We start from the raw sequence: 20,892 nt of genomic DNA, 5'->3' as shown, positions 1-20,892 counted from the left end.
GTACTATCTTAGAAAATAGATTAAGGAAAGGCAAACCTACGTTTCTAGCATTTGTAGACTTAGAGAAAGCTTTTGACAATATTGACTTGAATAGTCTCTTTCAAATTCTAAAGGTGGCAGGGATAAAATACAGGGAGTGAAAGGCTATTTACAATTTGTACAGAAACCAGATGGCAGTTATAAGAGCCAAGGGGCATGAAAGGGAAGCAGGGGTTGGGAAGGGAGTGGGACAGGGTTGTAGCCTATCCCCAATGTTATTCAATCTGTGTATTGAGCAAGCAGTAAAGGAAACAAAAGAAAAATTTGGAGTAGGAATTAAAATCCACGGAGAAGAAATAAAAACTTTGAGGTTTGCCGATGACATTGTAATTCTGTCAGAGACAGCAAAGGGCCTGGAAGAGCAGCTGAACAGAATTGACAGTGTCTTGAAAGGAGGATATAAGAAGAGCATCAACAAATGCAAAACAAGGATAATGGAATGTGGTCGAATTAAATCAGGTGATGCTGCGGGAATTAGATTAGGAAATGAGGAGCTTAAGTTAGTAAATGAGTTTTGCTATTTGGGGAGCAAAATAACTGATGGTAGAGTAGAGATGTCGAAATAGAGATGATATAAAATGTTGACTGGCAATGGCAAGGAAAGCGTTTCTGAAAAAGAGAAATTTCTTAATACAGAGTACAGATTTAAGTGTCAGGAAATTGTTTCTGAAAGTATTTGTATGGAGTGTAGCCATGTATGGAAGTGAAACGTGGATGATAAATAGTTTGGACGAGAAGAGAATAGAAGCATTCGAAATGTGGTGCTACAGAAGAGTGCTGAAGATTAGATGGATAGATCACATAACTAATGAGGAGATATTGAATAGAATTGGGGAGAAGAGAAATTTGTGGCACAACATGACTAGAAGAAGGTATCACTTGGTAGGACATGTTTTGAGGCATCAAGCGATCACCAATTTAGTATTGGAGGGCAGCGTGGATGGCAAAAATCGTAGAGGGGGACCAAGAGATGAATAAACTAAACAGATTCAGAAGGATGCAGGTTGCAGTAGGTACTGGGAGATGAAGAAGCTTGCACAGGATAGAGTAGCATGGAGAGCTGCATCAAACCAGTCTCTGGGGTGAAGACCACAATAACAACAACAACAACAACAACAACAACCGCTCTGGAAGACATCCAACAACTCTATCAATCAGCGCCAACCCAAATAACTGCTTGCATAAGGGCCACTGGTGGAACACCTTGTTACTGACTTGCTCAGTTTGTGAAGTTCTTTCTCTTGAATAAATCATCCAATTTTTTCTGAAATTGTACTCATTTGTTCATCTGTACATGAATATCACATCTACCAATTTCCATCCCATTAGGATAATTCTTTCATAGTGTATTGATTCTTTCTGTCTTAGAGTGTACTTCATAGATACTTAATAGTTACAAAACTAAGTTTGAAAATCTGATCACTTTCAAATTCCCCATTTCACAATATGCAGATAGTGGAAACAACGAGCTCTGTCATGTATGTTCTGCAGGAGCCCCTAACATCTCCTTCAACTTCAATGTTGACAGTGAGGCAGATCCATTAAGCACTAGTCAACCCTCCTAATCTATCAGTTCCTTACAGCTGTTGTTGTAGTTGGGCAAAAATGGTACATGACGTCAAAATTACAAGAGTGGTTGTTGACAGCATGTCCTTTGCTTTGTGTATGTACCACAAATCGGGAGATTTAAACTGATCCAAACTTTACAATTTTATATTACATCCAACTCTGCCTGCTGTATGTGAAGTTGAGTGAGTCACATGTATAAGAAATAGAACAGGACACAAAATTAAACCGTATGTGACATTCTGAGGTTTGCCCTGTGACTGCTCCACACTGGGATCCTAAACAAAAATTTATTTACTAATTCTCCTCTACAATCCTTAGAAGCCTGTAATAGAAATTGTGAAACACACTGTATACCTGTCTTGCAAGTGCAGTCAGAATGCCTAACTTGTGGGAGGGGCCTCTAAAGATGGCTATAGGTGAAAACCACACATTTCTTTCACTGCCTACTGTTTCACAATCAATACTGTTTACATTGGCAATGAGTTACCACACAAACTCATGCTACATACCATTAATAACATTACGTAAAACAAGATACAGACGTGTTTCTCTCACAAATTAGCAATTATGCAAGTAGCAACGGCTGTTGAATTTAGCTGTTTGAGGGGCTCGCTAATATGTTTTGTCCACTGCAAATATGCGACAACAAGCTCAACCAGAAACTTGAGCATTTTAGCCTATTCACTGGCTCCTATTAATGTTCTTCATTAATTACTGCTGTTAAGTCCCTTTGTTGCATATAAGTGAATATTATGTTTTTCATTTGTTTTCTTTTTCAAAACTAAGACACATGTCATTTAAAATTCTTAACAACTTCACCTGCTTCTGTCTCTACAACATGGTTAATTGTAACTGCTGTGCCACACACCAAAAGAACTTACTATGCTTGATGAATGTGATGTTGCGTCATTCACCTGTATAAGAAAGAGAAGAGGATGCAAAATTAAACAGTATGTGACTTTCTGTGATTCGCCCCATGACAATTTTTTTTGTCATTCTAGTATCTGCTTCTTTTTATTAAATATGTGCAAACATATTATTCATCACCGATTCTTTCCACAAAAAATAGTGTGTTGATCGACATCATCAAATGCCCTGGACAGATGATACAAAATATTAATAGATGATATTGCCACAAGCTGTGCCATAGGCAGTGTGAAGTTATAGCTAGCATCCCCGCTAGCCTTCTGCAGATCACCAATTCCAATCCAATTACCACTAAATATTTGTTATATAGTATTCATAATTTCTACAAGGTTCTTGAAATATATTGTGTTTGTTATGTTCACATATAATGAAATAGTTGATGTTTGTATAAACAACAGCACTCTTCGTATCAGTGTGTTGGTACTTATAGATGGCCGTGCTTTCTGATTTGGACTCAACTGTGATTTTTACATGACCCTGTTTGGTGGAGATGTTGGTTATTTCAAAACATCTGTATCTTCTGGCTTCAATTAGGCAACATAAAAGGTGTTGTCTTGATGAACAAATCAACAGTAAGTGAACAGCACATCAGACATCCTCCAGTGCCTACTGGAGACAATGGTCAGGACCCAACAAAATGGCTGAAAGGAGTCAACTAATTCACCAAGTATAACAGATGGGATGATGTCAGATGTTTTTCATTCATATACTTTCATGTGGGTGGCACAGCCCAACTGCAATTCAAGAACAACAAAGAGCAGCTCATTGGTTGGGACAAATTCCAGGCCTAACTGAAGAAAACATTCCATAATAATCAGCCACAGGTCCACTTAGTGGAAGAATAATTGAAGAATGGGGCCCAATTCATGAAGAAATGACTCAATCATACATAAAAAATATTTTGGCTTTATGCCACACAGTGAAAGCGAATATGACAGAAGCTAACAAAACAGATTATGTATTGAGCTTTTCTGGTAAAGGATGTCACAACAATCAACAATTTCATGTAATGTTACCAGTGCATGAAGAAAACACACAAGACAAGACTCAGACGAAAGAAGTATGATCGCCATCTCAATGTGGTCCCCATGGCAGTTGTGGAAGTCCATCATGACCTCACCTCTCTGACACACCAGGTAATGATATATACAGCAGTTTATGGCACCCAGGAATGTTGCACAAAGTGCACGAGGGATAGCAGCTATGAACATGAACCCCATACTTCAAAAAAAGAATGTTGACAAAGAGATGTACCAATCCTTAGCCCCAATCTAGGGCACTAGTTGAATGCACCATGAAGAATGGACTCTACCAACTTGGATTATGGCATATCCTTCAAATGAAAACCCAGCATTTCTACAATCTCGACTACAACCAACTCCTCTGCCAAGTACAATGCCCTGTAGAAGAGACATCTGGTGGTCAGAGAACAACACACTGGTATGTCTTCACTGTGGGCACCCTGGAGTCACTGTATGCTAGTGCAGAGAAATGAGACTAGCATATGATGATTATTGTGCCTTGATACGTCAAGTATCAAAAGAGTTCTATTCACACTAGTCAACTGCAGATGGTTAGAGTCAACTTGTGAGATGACGCCAGTTGTTGTACACGGGGAAAAGTCACCCATCAGATGCTGACAGCCGTTCCCTTTTGCCATACACAGGTACCAGCCACTCACCTAGAATGTGATCTCATAAAAGCTAAGTGAGGCAACCATCTATGGAGGTGAGGCTGTCACAGACAAAAATCCTCCTTGGTTGGCAATCATCACAGTGTAAGGAAACCACAGTGACATAGTCACTGGCGACCAACCTGTCTGGGCACTGTTCGACTCCAAGGCTTCTTTTTCTGCAATGTTGAATGCTTGTTATCATCAGCAACAGAAGACAATATTCCATGATACAAAAGCAGTTGTGCTGATGGTTGCAAGTGGGAAATACATCCACATGATGTACTGCAAGAATAACTATCATTTAAGAACAACAGCCCTTTGAAATTTTTTGTTTTAACATAACGTAATCACAATGCTGTTTTCAGATAGGAATTCTTGCTGACATCACACGCAGTCAGACTGTGCAAAATCAAAGTTCCACATACACAAAGCTATTCCAACAAGCTCTGGGTGGTTATTTGCTACTGAAGATGACATCCCATTGTCATCAAACTGATGAGCTCCATTCATCAGTCAAAATACTCAGTCAAACTGTGAATCTCTTGTCAACTACAGAAAGATACTCAGGCCCAAAAAATAAATCTGCATACATCACTAATTGTCACAAGCAAATACAGTTGTTCCCTAAATGTAATTGCATTGGAGCAGCTAAACTAGACCAGAGTTGGCAGCTGATTGCCACTGGTGGAGAATTGTGCTCTGCTACCACTACAGATGATGAAGAGTACAATGTTATTATCAGACAGCTAATAAGATCTGGCCTGATGGAGGAAAAAGTCTGTGTGTGTAGCCATTCCATGCCCATTTTTGGGTGCTTTCAAACTTGAGTGCAGAAGTGAGAGATCATGTGGACCATATCAAAATGGGGCAGAATCCATGAATTAGTTAGCACGTGTATGAGATCACTGGCTGAGTGACACACAACTCATGAGGAAGTGGAGAAAGTGCAACAAGACGTCAGTCTTGAACTTTGAGGTAGCACTTTATCCTTCCTGTGGTTCTCATGACGGGCGAGGATGGTGCGTGGTGTTACTGCATCGACTACTGACACTGAACAAAATCCCAAAAAATTAGATAAACCCATTGCTGCATACTATACTCTAGACTGCTTGAAAATAGCAAAGTATTTTTTTAACGATGATCATGCAGACGGGCTGCTGTCAAAATTGAGATTGACGAGGCTGATAGTGAAAAGACTGCCTTCATAATTCCTGATGGCCCCTCTGAGTTTGAAGACATGTCACTTGCACTGTGTTTATGTTTCTGTTCGACCTGCAGGGTTCCACCTGAGTCTGAAAAAGTGCCCATTCACCACCCAAAAAATAAAAACCTTGGGGCACCAAGTGAATGGCAACTGAGTCCCACCCTGATCCCAGTGCTTCATATAGGGCCTGTGCAGCAAGGCATGTCCCTCGCCAGAATTGCTATGCAGAGACACTAAATTTTCCTGGAATGATGTGGGAGGAAGACGTTTCCTCGCTGATAAGGAGACGCTAACATCTACATTGGTAACACTGTATGACAAAAATATTGAGGCAAACACTGGCAGTTATGGGATGTTGGCAGATACAGTCGAACAAAGATTGGGATACATATTGCCCATCATAACATCTGTGTATGACCAAACAATGCAAGGTTTCACACTATTCTTTCTGCTCCACGGTCACAAAGCTGAAATTACAACAGATACATTGTTACAATTTCAGCAGATACATTGTTACAATCCCCCCATGAACCATGGACCTTGCTGTTGGTGGGGAGGCTTGCGTGCCTCAGCGATACAGATAGCCGTACCATAGGTACAACCACAATGGAGGGGTATCTGTTGAGAGGCCAGACAAACGTGTGGTTCCTGAAAGGGGGCAGCAGCCTTTTCAGTAGTTGCAAGGGCAACAGTCTGGATGATTGACTGATCTAGCCTTGTAACAATGACCAAAACGGCCTTGCTGTGCTGGTACTGCGAATGGCTGAAAGCAAGGGGAAACTACGGCCGTAATTTTTCCCAAGGGCTTGCAGCTTTACTGTATGATTAAATGATGATGGTGTCCTCTTGGGTAAAATATTCCGGAGGTAAAATAGTCCCCCATTCGGATCTCCGGGCAGGGACTACTCAAGAGGATGTCGCTATCAGGAGAAAGAAAACTTGCATTCTACGGATCGGAGCGTGGAATGTCAGATCCTTTAATTGGGCAGGTAGGTTGGAAAATTTACAAAGGGAAATGGATAGGTTAAAGTTAGATATAGTGGTAATTTGTGAAGTTCGGTGGCAGGAGGAACAAGACTTCTGGTCAGGTGACTACACGGTTATAAACACAAAGTCAAATAGGGGTAATGCAGGAGTAGGTTTAATAATGAATAGGAAAATAGGAATGCGGGTAAGCTACTACAAACAGCATAGTGAACGCATTATTGTGGCCAAGATAGATACGAAGCCCACACCTACTACAGTAGTACAAGTTTATATGCCAACTAGCTCTGCAGATGACAAAGGAATGATGAAATAAAAGAAATTATTCACATAGTGAAGGGAGATGAAAATTTAATAGTCATGCGTGACTGGAATTCGAGTGTAGAAAAAGGGAGAGAAGGAAATGTAATACGTGAATATGGATTGGGGCTAAGAAATGAAAGAGGAAGCCGCCTGGTAGAATTTTTTACAGAGCACAACTTAATCATAGCTAACACTTGGTTTAAGAATCATGATAGAAGGTTGTATACATGGAAGAACCCTGGAGATACTAAAAGGTATCAGATAGATTATATAATGGTAAGACAGAGATTTAGGAACCAGGTTTTAAATTGTAAGACATTTCCAGGGGCAGATGTGGACTCTGACCCCAATCTATTGGTTAAGACCTGTAGATTAAAACTGAAGAAACTGCAAAAAGGTGGGAATTTAAGGAGATGGGACCTGGATAAACTGAAAGAACCAGAGGTTGTACAGAGTTTCAGGGAGAGCATAAGGGAACAATTGACAGGAATGGGGGAAAGAAATACAGTAGAAGAAGAATGGGTAGCTTTGAGGGATGAAGTAGTGAAGGCAGCAGAGGATCAAGTAGGTAAAAAGATGAGGGCTAGTAGAAATCCTTGGGTAACAGAAGAAATATTGAATTTAATTGATGAAAGGAGAAAATATAAAAATGCAGTAAATGAAGCAGGCAAAAAGGAATACAAACGTCTCAAAAATGAGATCGACAGGAAGTGCAAAAAGGCTAAGCAGAGATGGCTAGAGGACAAATGTAAGGATGTAGAGGCTTATCTCACTAGGGGTAAGATAGATACTGCCTACAGGAAAATTAAAGAGACCTTTGGAGATAAGAGAACCACTTGTATGAACATCAAGAGCTCAGATGGAAACCCAGTTCTAAGCAAAGAAGGGAAAGCAGAAAGGTGGAAGGAGTATACAGAGGGTCTATACAAGGGCGATGCACTTGAGGACAATATTATGGAAATGGAAGAGGATGTAGATGAAGATGAAATGGGAGATACGATACTGCGTGAAGAGTTTGACATAGCACTGAAAGACCTGAGCCGAAACAAGGCCCCCAGAGTTGACAACATTCCATTGGAACTACTGACAGCCTTGGGAGAGCCAGTCTTGACAAAACTCTACCATCTGGTGAGCAAGATGTATGAAACAGGTGAAATACCCTAAGACTTCAAGAAGAATATAATAATTCCAATCCCAAAGAAAGCAGGTGTTGACAGATGTGAAAATTACCAAACAATCAGTTTAATAAGCCACAGCTGCAAAATACTAACACAAATTCTTTACAGACGAATGGAAAAACTAGTAGAAGCCGACCTCGGGGAAGATCAGTTTGGATTCCGTAGAAATACTGGAACACGTGAGGCAATACTGACCTTACGACTTATCTTAGAAGAAAGATTAAGGAAAGGCAAACCTACATTTCTAGCATTTGTAGACTTAGAGAAAGCTTTTGACAATGTTGACTGGAATACTCTCTTTCAAATTCTAAAGGTGGCAGGGGTAAAATACAGGGAGCGAAAGGCTATTTACAATTTGTACAGAAACCAGATGGCAGTTATAAGAGTTGAGGGACATGAAAGGGAAGCAGTCGTTGGGAAGGGAGTAAGACAGGGTTGTAGCCTCTCCCTGATGTTATTCAATCTGTATATTGAGCAAGCAGTAAAGGTAACAAAAGAAAAATTCAGAGTCGGTATTAAAATCCAAGGAGAAGAAAGAAAAACGTTGAGGTTCGCCGATGACATTGTAATTCTGTCGGAGACAGCAAAGGACTTGGAAGAGCATTTGAACAGAATGGATGGTGTCTTGAAGGGAGGATATAAGATGAACATCAACAAAAGCAAAATGAGGATAATGGAATGTAGTCAAATTAAGTTGGGTGATGTTGAGGGTATTAGATTAGGAAATGAAACACTTAAAGTAGCAAAGGAGTTTTGCTATTTGGGGAGCAAAATAACTGATGATGGTCAAAGTAGAGAGGATATAAAATGTAGACTGGCAATGGTAAGGAAAGCGTTTCTGAAGAAGAGAAATTTGTTAACATCGAGTATAGATTTAAGTGTCACGAAGTCATTTCTGAAAGTATTTGTATGGAGTGTAGCCATGTATGGAAGTGAAACATGGACGATAAATAGTTTGGACAAGAAGAGAATAGAAGCTTTCAAAATGTGGTACTACAGAAGAATGCTGAAGATTAGATGGGTAGATCACATAACTAATGAGAAGGTATTGAACAGAATTGGTGAGAAGAGGAGTTTGTGGCACAACTTGACTAGAAGAAGGGATCGGTTGGTAGGACATGTTCTGAGGCATCAAGGGATCACCAATTCAGTATTGGAGGGCAGCGTGGAGGGTAAAAATCGTAGAGGGAGACCAAGAGATGAATACACTAAGCAGATTCAGAGGGATGTAGGTTGCAGTAGGTACTGGGAGATGAAGAAGCTTTCACAGGATAGAGTTGCATGGAGAGCTGCAACAAACCAGTCTCAGGACTGAAGACCACAACAACAACAACAACATTGTTACAGTTTTAACTGGCTGATACTCGGGAAGACTATGTGAGACACCTCATCACCAGGACTGAAGAAGCTAAACAGCTGGCTCGCATATGGATCCTGGAAGCCCAGGAGAAGGACCAAGAGCTGCATAATACGAAAGTGTAGCTATCAGAAAAGTTAGTAAAATGCCAATGTGGTTCCTATTGTAACCTTCATCTCTTCTCAGAAATCACATACAAAGTAGAGGATTATGATCCTTCACCAAGAAGTCAAAAGTATAGAGATCTCATCAATGTCATCCTTATGAAGCCCTGCTACACTCCTGAGGCAAAGACTGACACTGGGGCTTCTCTTTCAAGGACACTGAAGGCCCACCAATGACTGTGAAGCTTATTATCATTTTATTTTATTTATTTATTTGGCCTTCAATGTGAGTTAACTACTTAGAAATTAAGAGTTAAAAGAAAAATTGGAATTTCCTTAACTTGGATGTGAACGTATTTCATTAAAATAACTAAACATTGTTTTGACAGAAGGTCTACCTTTCATGCTCATGGAAGGAAAGAGAACATGACAACAATACATGACTTGCTGCCAAATGGAAGACCACTGACAAGATCTAGATCCAGGATGTTGTATTCAGCTCCAGTGAGAAGTTCTGAAATGGGCTGGCATCTGTTTCATCATGAGATGGAGCAATGACAGAATATGCGCTGCATGGAAGTGCAGTACCAATCAGCACCATTGGCTGGCATGCTGCAAATTATCAGTTCAAATCCAATCACCAGCAAATATTTCTTATTTACTATATATCATTTTTGGAAGGTTCTCAAAGCTTATCAAGTTCATAATGTTTTCAAACTCTGGAATATATGATGGTTACATAAACAGCAACACTCTCCATTCAGGATCCAATTCTGTACTCTCTAAATGTTGGTGTCTGTAATAAATGTACTTTAAGTGTTAAGTATTGTACTTCACTGATGATCCTGCATTCTGCTTTGGACTCAGCTGTGGTTATGTCAACACTTATTTTTTTATTTAATGCTTGTAATATAAGTGATGAAGTCAAGAAAGATCTGAGCATTTTAGTTGGATGGAGACAGACAACATTCACCTAAATGTGCCAGTCCATGCAGATTGAGAACTTCTCACACCTTTCGCTCCCACCCCAGCTACCATCTTGGACTACATGGACATACGCCACCTACTGCCACAGTAGACATAAGTTGGACCATGCAGCAAGTATAATGCACACCGACATTCAAAGGCATCGCCGCAACTACCGGTACACAAGATGGCTTCAACGGGTAGCCCGATCACTGACTGCCGGCACCTGGTCCACTGTGCTGTGTGCAGAGGTCTCGAGGCTTTCAATTGTCAGTGATTTTGAGATGTGTAACTACCTCCACCATATTCTTGCTAGTGTCACATTGTAACACAGTAAAGTGTATCTTTCTGTTCCTAGTTAGAACAGTAGCTTGAGTGATTCCTCTATTGAATTAATATCATATGTACATCTTTTTGTGGTCCTCTTCATTTATTTACCTATCCTAATCAGACTTGGCTTTCAGGGTTTTACTTACACCAGGCCAGTGGTTACTTATTTCGTTGTTCGAAAAGTATCATATTAACAAGTACAAAGAAGAAGAATGGGTAGCTTTGAGAAATGAATTAGTGAAGGCATCAGAGGATCAAGTAGGTAAAAAGGCAAGGACTCATAAAAATCCTTGGGGAACACAAGAGATACTGAATTTAATCGATGAAAGGAGAAAATATAAAAATGCAATAAATGAATCAGGTGAAAGGGAATACAAACATCTAAAAAAACAAGATCGACAGGAAGTGCAAAATGGTTATGCAGGAATGGAAAGAGGACAAATGTAAGAATGTGGAAGCATATATCACTACGAGTTAGATATTGCCTACAGGAAAAATAAAGACACCTTTGGAGAAAAGAGAACCTGCTGTATGAATATCAAGAGCTCAGATGGAAAACCAGTCCTAATCAAAGAAAGGAAAGCAAAAAGATGGAAGGAGTATACAGAGGGTCTATGCAAGGGACATGTACTTGAGGGCAATGTTATGGAAACGGAAGAGGATGCAGAGGAAGATGAAAAGGGAGATATGATACTGCATGACGAATTTGACAAAGCACTGAAAGACTTAAATCTAAACAAGGCGCTGGGAGTACACAACATTCCGTTAGAGCTACAGATTGCCTTGAGAGAGCCATCCATGACAAAACTTTTCCATCTGGTGAGCAAGATCTGTGAGACAGGCAAAATACCCTCAGACTTCAAGAAGAATTTAGTAATCCCAATTCCAAAGAAAGCAGGTGCTGACAGGTGCGAAAATTACCAAACTATCAATTTAGTAAGTCACCGCTGTAAAATACTAACACGAATCCTTTACAGACAAATGGAAAAACTGTTAGAAGAAACCCTTGGGGAAGATCAGTTCCGATTTCAGAGAAACGTAGGGACACACGAGGCAATACTGACCCTACAACTTCTCATTGAAGATAAGTTAAGGAAAGGCAAACCTATGTTTATAGCATTTGTAGACTTAGAGAAAGCTTTTGTCAATGTTGACTGGAATAATCTCTTTCAAATTCTAAAGGTGGCAGGGATAAAATACAAGGAGAAAAAGGCTACTTACAATTTGTACAGAAACCAGATTGCAGTTAAAAGATTCAAGGGGCACTAAGGGGAAGCATTAGTTGAGAAGGGAGAGAGACATGGTTGTAGTCTGTCTCTAAGATTATTCAATCAGTATACTGAGCAAGCAGCAAAGAAGACAAACAAAAACTTTGGAAGAGGAATAGGGAGAAGAAATAGAAACTTTGAAGTTTGCCAATGGCCTATGCCAATTCTGTCAGAGACTGCAAAGGACTTGGAAGGGCAGCTGAATGGAATGGACAGTATCTTCAAAGGAGGACATAAGATAAACAGCAAATGAGTTTTGCTATTTGGGAAGCAAAATCAGTGGTGATGTTCAAAGTAAGGAGGATATAGAATGTAGACTGGCAATGGCAAAAAAAAGCAGTTCTGAAGTAGAGAAATCCGTTGACATCAAGCATAGATTTAAGTGTCAGGAAGTCCTTTGTGAAAGCATTTGTAAGGAGTGTAGCTTTGTATGGAAGTGAAACATGGGTGATAAACAGTTTAGGCAAGAAGACACTAGAAGCTTTTGAAAAGTGGTGCTACTTCAGAAGAATGCTGAAGCTTAGATGGGTAATCACGTACTGGATGAAATTGGGGAGAAGAGAAATTTGTGGTACATACTAATTAAAAGAAGGGATCAGTTAGCAGGACACATTCAGAGGCATCAAGTGATCAAAATGGTTCTGAGCACTATGGGATTTAACTTCTGAGGTCATCAGTCATCAAGGGCTCACCAATTAGTACTGGAGGGAAGAGTGTGTGTGTGTGTGTGTGTGTGTGTGTGTGTGTGTGTGTGTGTGTGTGTGAGGGGAATAAAATCATTGAGAGAGACCAAGAGATGAATACACTAAGCAGATTCAGAGGGATGTAGGTTGATGAAGAGATGTAGGTTAATGAGTAGATGAAGAGGCTTGCACAGGATACAGTAGCATGGAGAGCTGCATCAAACCAGTCTTTGGACTGAAGACCACAACAACAACAAAGAAGGTAGGTCTGAAAAGCCCCAGATGCTAAATATCCAATGTCTTCTTTAGTACTTGCATATACATAGCGTCTACTTGTTCCTGTTTCACAGGTTAACAAATTCTTGTTAACCTTTGAAGTCACATATTGCCAGTATACGTATTCTTGAATAATTGGGTGAAAGCAAACAGGATGGGAAAGAGATAGGAAGGAAGTACTGACTTTTGGCCACATAGGGCATTGCAGCTATGCAATGGTGAGAGTTGAAAATTTGTGGTGCCACACCCTGTCTTGAACCCTGATGCTCCGCTTCTCTAGAACAGTTGCCTTCACCGCTTTGGTCATCTGGGCATTCTTTCTGTATTCCCAACTTCCCACTCACCGCATAGCAACAACCACCACCCATTACCCTCCTACTCGCAGATTTCTGATTCCCATAGGCGTTCTTCAAATGTTGGTTATGCATTTGCACCAAAACTTTTTCCACATTACTTTTTAAATAGTGGCATCTGATTACTTCATGCAACCCTAGCATACAATCGGACTCCTTTTTGTGGAGACATTAAGATCATGATCACATTAATTACATTGTGGATTGCACATCACCACAATTATGTGTGATCTTTCTCAACAGTGAAACTAGTCAGAAAAATGGCTTCAAGTAAGAAGAAAAACAAGCATCTGCAAAGATGCAGCCTGCTCATGTTATATTATATACCTGGATCTATGGACATAAGTTAAATAAAAATAAATAAATAACATGTACATTAAAAATGGTCTTTCTCAGATGTATCTATACCTGACTCCTTTGAAGCAGAGTTTTCTCCCATTCAAGACGGGCAGCCACTTCTCCAGCAATATTTCACTACCCTGAAATAGAATGGGTCTGTGTAAAAGTTATATGACAAAAAATGTAAATTTACAAAACTCATGCAGTATTACACATTTGCCATTTGAGAATCAAAGTCTAATATCTTCCCAAAGACATTAGAGATTAAGTAACAGCGTAGTAGGAGGTTCATGAAAAGTGACTAACACATCTCAGAATGATTTACGGAAACATCAGAAAATCTTAAAGTGAGTGTCACATGGACTTTGTATCTTATTTCAGTTTGCTGTTTAAGTGGGTAAAGAAGACTCAATGAATCAGCAAGCATTCACAAATTTTACATGGGAACCATAGGTGAGCACATTCATAAGGTGTCACTACTCATTTGGCAGGCAATTAAAAAACATTGCTACCCACTGACTGGATATTTGAGCACAGCCTACATGGTTGTCAGATCTCCTACGATAATGTCTCAAGGTCAATTGTTAGACTCAAAAATCAATGGGAATTTATTCCCATTTGCTGAGGAAATGATAACAGCTACATTAACCTTCCCCTAACTTCTCCCATTTCTACACCAACTGTGAGAGTCTTGTCATTTGTGTTCTGTTCAATGAAGGTTTAGCATCATAAAGTGTCATCAGAGATCAGCCACTGACACCCCCCCCCCCCCCCCCCAAGACAAAATAAAAAGGATGAGAATTAATCCATCTCTACTCCACCCCCTCTAAGTGTGTGTGTGTGTGTGAGAGAGAGAGAGAGAGAGAGAGAGAGAGAGAGAGAGAGAGAGAGAGAGAGAGAGAGAGATATTTCATGATACTTCTTTTTTTCCCTTTTTTCAGATATATTGTGGCAGCAGCAACATCTATGTGAGTTATCTTTTGGCTTTGAGTCTAAATTACCGCAGCAGCATCCCACAATAGGCCTATCTGAAAGGATGCCACTGTTTGTTTCTTCAACCCACTGAGCCACAGTTAAATGGTCCCAGTGTACTACTAATCTTTGCCTTTATGCATAATTTCATTGTCAGTAGATCCAACTGTGCAAATACAAGCAGACTGTGACTGCCATGTAGTAAAGGAAACTGAGAATGTTATACACAGTGCTAAAGTGCAGTTTAAACATATGGAGTAGGATAAGTTAAGTCGTTCAGTGCCATACACCGATTCTCATATCATGATGGAGTATTACCCATCTTACTCTCCCCCGGATATTGGCTTCTCAGGTGTGAAGCTATCCATCATATGAATGAACAAGGATGCAGCACTCAAGGTAACATCTGGAGACTTTTCCATTTATTGACATCGTTCAAGACTTATTAACTCACTGGCATATGCGGTGCATTACAGATTGTTTTTGACAGACTGAACTAGTGGCAACCATATGACAAAGCTGTATTCAGTGAGCCTGTGTGTTACATATATGTACATAATGTACATGTAGATGACTTAACAGTGTATAAACTCATGTGTCCATGCAGTGCAAAACTGACTGCAATCATGCCATATGTATTAAATCCATAAACCAAATTTACAGATGGCATATAAGTTTTATATTGGACCCATCTGTCTGAACACTGTAGAGACGGAATTCAGGATGAGTGTCTGAACACTGTAGAGACGGAATTTAGGATGAGTAAGAAACAATTTGGAAACTACAGCACAGCTGTTGATGTAGTGGGGTAAAAGTGTTCTAATAAAAAAAAAAAAAAAAAAAAAAAAGGGAAAAAAAGGATGATGATTTGCTGCACACAATGTAATACAATGAATAATATTATTATCTTACAAAACTGTTTATTTTTTCACAATCCCATCCTGTCACTTAATGTGATTTAAGCATTTATAAAGACATGCAGTCACTTTAGTTCCACAAGTAAGGTGTTTGTTCCTTTATCACAAATCCATACAGAAAGAGTGTCATTACCATCCTTCCACCAACTTGCTAAGCTGTAACAACTGGACTTTTTTGCATTTTTATACCAAAAACAAAGATCACATATAACTAAACACTTTTTTGTGTTTTAAAGTTGCATATACTGCTGCTAATGCTACATATTTACAACAGTTGATAAACAGTTCACCTGTTTACATAACAACTCACAAAGGCTGAAAATGTCTCAATGGGTAGTATTACTCCTTGCCTCAAGATGACCACTAAATAAGTATTAGTGGCAATAATTAGTCAGAATGTTGTCAGTTGAGACAAAGTCATCACAGCCACCTGACATAAAAATTATGCTGTTTAATTCTAAGTATAGTTAAGTAATGGCAGGAAAATGGATCAGTGTGGGAATGAAGTCAAATCACGAACTCTACTCAATGTTGGCTTGCAAAAACCTGAGTATTGTGATAGGAGACTCATATTATCATACCAACTGAACCACCAAAATTATCATGTTCATCTTCATGTTCCTGAATGCATGATGAGTCCGCACCTCTCACCATATGAGGGTATATCCATAACCACCACTCAACCGAACACGTTCTGATATGAGAGGAGCACCTGATCCCACTCTTCATCGGTCCAGTCCCTATGTGACCACTGAAGGGGATGGACATGCTGCAAATGCACTCCTGAGTCTCTGAGGTGTGACTTAACGATGCAGGCGCAGATGTGTGTGGCACCCTATGGCCAATACGAACTACTACTATGCATTGAACATGTATCTTCTGTGGGCTCAAAACTTCATCATTTGCGTGTTTTGTTCACAGTTTCTGTACTTTCCAAGGAACAACCAATTACCCAAAATGTTATTTGCTCGTGTGAAGACATTCTTGGAAACGTTAAAGGATGGGTGGGAGTCAATGGTACATATGCAGGACACTAAATCATTCAGGACAGTGAAATTGTAAACCTCGTCATTGAAAGTTGACACTTCCAGCATCTCATCAATTAGTGGCCCGTAAAATGAAGATGAGAAATATGCTGTTTTCTTCTGAAACAATTACATGTTTAGATTCTGCCTTGTGACAGTTTCAAGCTCAAAATCAATGTGAGCAATATCATGTACCTGTCCTGCTCGTAAGCAGCTAAGCTTGTGTAGAGAGGTCACAATTAAAGATTTTTGTGTTAATTCTATACATATGTACTGCACATGTAAAATGGACACACATTACATATTTTTTGTTTACTAGGCTGTAGAACATACATTCTTACTGCAAATGCCTATGTAATAACAATAATAATAATAATAGACATTCATTTCATTAAGAATGTAAGTAGTTTTTATTGTTAAATTTGTAAATAAAAGTATACAGGTCAATCAACCAAATAAATCAGTTTTCTAAACACATACAGACAGGTGTGTGTACCCTGTGGCCACTATATGCTGCACAAAAATAGAATATGCAATTCCTACATATGCTACGACTTTTTCCCTGTTCTTCTTGGAGGTTATTTGTGCTTTTCTAAGAATTTGCACTGAATACACATTGAAATAGTATGTGTATGCATTCAAGAGACTGCAACCATCACGGGTGGACAGTCTTAAGTGACATTTTCCCTGAATAATCACATCTACTAACAATTAAGTGTGCCCTACAAATAAAACTGTTGGACAAGTGTGTGTGAATTTCTTTGCACCATATTTTAGCAAAGGAGTGACCGAACAAAAATTAGACCAACATGGGGTTTTTAAATAAGTGTATCAAGACTGTACTTACCATTTCAGTGGAATTGCTGATAACATTTGCACTATATTGAGGGCCCAGCACAGTCAAATAGCACAGACACTGACTATAACTGCCTTTCCAAGTGTCACAACAGTGGACTGATGCACCGGACCACCATGCCACAAGGGGTGACAGCCGAGTCAGTGGCGCTTGCTGAGACAGCTATGTCAAGTCAGCAACACTGGCCCATTCAGTGACAGTTGGGTGAGCTGTGCTTGCCCAGAAAGTGACAGTTGAGCAAGCAGGGCTTGCTGAGAAAGTGACAATCAAGTCAGTGTACTTGCTCAGACAGTGACAGTCAAGTGAGTGGTGCTTGCCGAATCAGTAACAACTGGTGGGAGACCAACATTACTGCCTGAAGCCAGACATCGTAATTGCCACAAAATGCTAGATGGTGTGGTCTTGTGTCCAAAGAACACCAATGTCAGTGGCTCTGTAAAGGTGGCACGGGTTAAGTCACAAATGCACGTATTAAACACTACTGGAAAGGGGCTAATGGAGGATGACTATGTCTCCAAGCCATAAAAACTCAGCAACAGACTCCATTCCAAAACTGGTACAGAATTTAAGGCAGAACATGTCTCACCCATGCTGCTGACTACTTGAAGCGTAAACTATATCCCTTTGCCTTCCAACTCATAACACTTGAGGCCAGGGTAGGACTCCTTCAGATTATTCCAGGTGTGTACTTTACCACTAGTCTGACACCCACCCACAAAGTATAAATGAAAAGTATTATCATATACTACTTGTATTTTGGAAAGCAAGAATAAGGATTTTCATGCCATATATCCCATACTACATACTAGACACACTGACCGATGGAGAACTTTTAGAAAGCCTCTTTAACAACAAAATTTCCTGAATGACACCACATGTGAGGAGTGTGACAGGATCATGAAAATTAGATTCCAGGCAGGACCAAAGTCATGTGGCTACAACCACCAGGTATACAGACTGAGACACTGGCAATTAAAGTCTACATTGCTGTTGATCAGTGGTTTAACTGCCACGACCTCAGCCACAGCACTAAGGAAGCGAGAGATAACATGCACAAAATATGGACAATCAGGACACAAATGCACAGAGTGCAGCTCAAGTGAGACCACTGTCTGCATATCCTGCAAAAACAGATGCCATACTTGTAAAAGGGCTACAGCAGGGGACTACCAAACATACAAACAACTACACAACAACTACTGTCGATTAGAAAATATTGATTATGACAGTTAAATTCAACTAAATAAGAGATGTGAATGCAGTAAAGGATACCTCAACCACCAAGAGAAGCTACTGGAGAGCAATATCCTGACAGGCAAATAGGCCTCCAAACATATAACTTCATAGATGACGAGCAGTTTCCCACTCACACAAGTATAGGGCAGTTACATCAATACACCAGAATACACATATGAAATGACATCTGGAGGATATGTTCTCTACAAGGTAGCCAAGAAAATCAAAAAACAAATGTATTACTGCATGGATTTTCAGGCATCACTCATACAACATACAGAGGAGCTCAAGAACGAACCTCACAAAAGAAAGCACAGAAAGCAGACTGTATAACAAAACAAACCAACCAGACAACTGGAGGACAACAAACAAACCATCACACTGATTACACCAAATCATGAATAAGCATATGGAACTCGTAAAAGTGAATATTACATTAAGCCAGTAAAATTCTGTTTCTGGAGGCATTCTTAACCCAGGCAATGAGATAAAAAAATGCTCACCTGCATTATGGGAAGCAAACACCTCAAATGAGATTGACCAAAAAGCTTCATTTGCAGGGCAGGAAACAAACACCTCAAACACCACAATGCCTAGATTAATCAAAGTAGGCAAACTAAATGAGTAAAAATACAAAAGCAACACATGTGATTCATGCAGAAATACTAATACTTATGAAATATCTAATCCCCCAACTATATCAAGAGACACCACCATTCACTCATATAAACATGGATGACATAACCAAGGGAAATGGTGTGATGAAAAGAGACACATGAGATGTGTGTAACTGAAACAAGTGTAACTGTGTGCACCTCAAAGAAGATGCTTAAAATAATTACCATCATGGCACAATATCACACTCAGCTTTCCATCCAATTATAACACTCGCTTGCTGTGACACAAACCAATGTTACCCTCTGGGAGGATTTTTAATTTTGACTGTGCGTGTGTCTAATGGATGAAGGTATCAGACAGTAATGTTGAGTATATTGTAATTAATAAAAAAACTAAACAGGCTCTTACTTTGGGGATAATGAAAGTAGTAACGTTCATACGAATGAAACAATAAACGGTCACCAGCCCAATTAGGCACATTAAATTGAAATATAATGTTCAAGAAAATTGAATATTAGTTGTTGTAGTGACTTTCATTACGACTCCCTTTGAATAGCACACTGGATACACATGAATACAGGGCAATCTAAGTTGTGGGTAGCAGTAATTACCATTAATGCACAAATCAGTAATCCTAGAAAGCAAGATTATACCCCACTCATAATAATAACAGTTACAATCACTATCATTACATGACTCAGTACTGAGATGTTACTGCAGGAAGCACTGAATTAAAGTTGGATATGGAAATGTTTCTGACTTAACTGACATATAAAAACCACAAATAAAATTAAATAATACTACAGTTACACTGTTTATACTCCCATTTGTAGAAATGTTTCAGATTTCTTTAGTAGCGATAATAGTCTAATTATCTTTATAATATGAGAATAATATGGTGGGGACACATAAACTGATAATGTATCATTGGTCAAACTCGATGATCATTTCAATTGCAAGATTCAATACAACTAAATTTAATTCTGAGCTCCACTTGGAATAGTTTATGTTTTCATCCTTCAAATCAAATTTCCCAACACTAAGTTCTATTAACCTAAAATATTGAATATTACATTTACCCAATGAATATCACAATTACCAGTGTACCTACACACACCTATGTGACAATGACATAAGGGAGCAGCTAAGAGTGAACCATACCTATCCCAGCCGAGGTATTTGTGCATTTTTTAACTGGATGTGGACCTCATTCCATGAATTTAAACCACGTGAGTCAGGCAGACACCAACCTGTACATGTGGGCAAGAAGTATCCCAAGAACATACAGCCTGTCCTGCAGACAGTATACGAACATCAGACACATATTATACCAAAACTACATAACACATAACCACAAACAAGAAATAGGACAAACTTAACACATGAAAAGACAACATCTCCAAAGCTACATGAGAAAACTACATATAAACACAAACCTATTGATGGTGAGCCTATACACGACCTCATGACAGATTCCATAGGGGAGTTGCATAAGAAGAAGAAGAAGAAGAAGAAGAAGAAGAAGAAGAAAGCAACAATTCACCTACAACAAAAGAACTTTGGATGATTGATATGACCATACTATACTATAAGTTAGTATGAGATCCACCCCAATAATGCAATCTAAACCTGTTTATACGATCAAGTATAAGAAAGTGGATGTGTATTGTCACAAAAATGCACTATAGATCAACAGATACATATACAATAAAA

General features: G+C 39.3%; 1 protein-coding gene across 1 annotated transcript in view; it reads right to left on the bottom strand.

Annotated features, from left to right (window-relative positions):
• The window catches only part of LOC124720293, a 209,700-nt gene that overhangs the window by 53,259 nt on the left and 135,549 nt on the right, over window positions 1-20,892 (bottom strand). The window contains exon 6 of the mRNA XM_047245607.1: window positions 13,625-13,695. Coding sequence (XP_047101563.1) covers window positions 13,625-13,695 — 71 coding nt within the window. The remainder of the gene's footprint in view (window positions 1-13,624; window positions 13,696-20,892) is intronic.

The sequence above is a fragment of the Schistocerca piceifrons genome, chromosome 11, assembly GCF_021461385.2.
Source record: "Schistocerca piceifrons isolate TAMUIC-IGC-003096 chromosome 11, iqSchPice1.1, whole genome shotgun sequence".
NCBI lineage: Eukaryota > Metazoa > Arthropoda > Insecta > Orthoptera > Acrididae > Schistocerca > Schistocerca piceifrons.
The sequence above is the reverse complement of the archived record's forward strand: the minus strand, read 5'-3'. Positions and strand labels throughout refer to the sequence as shown.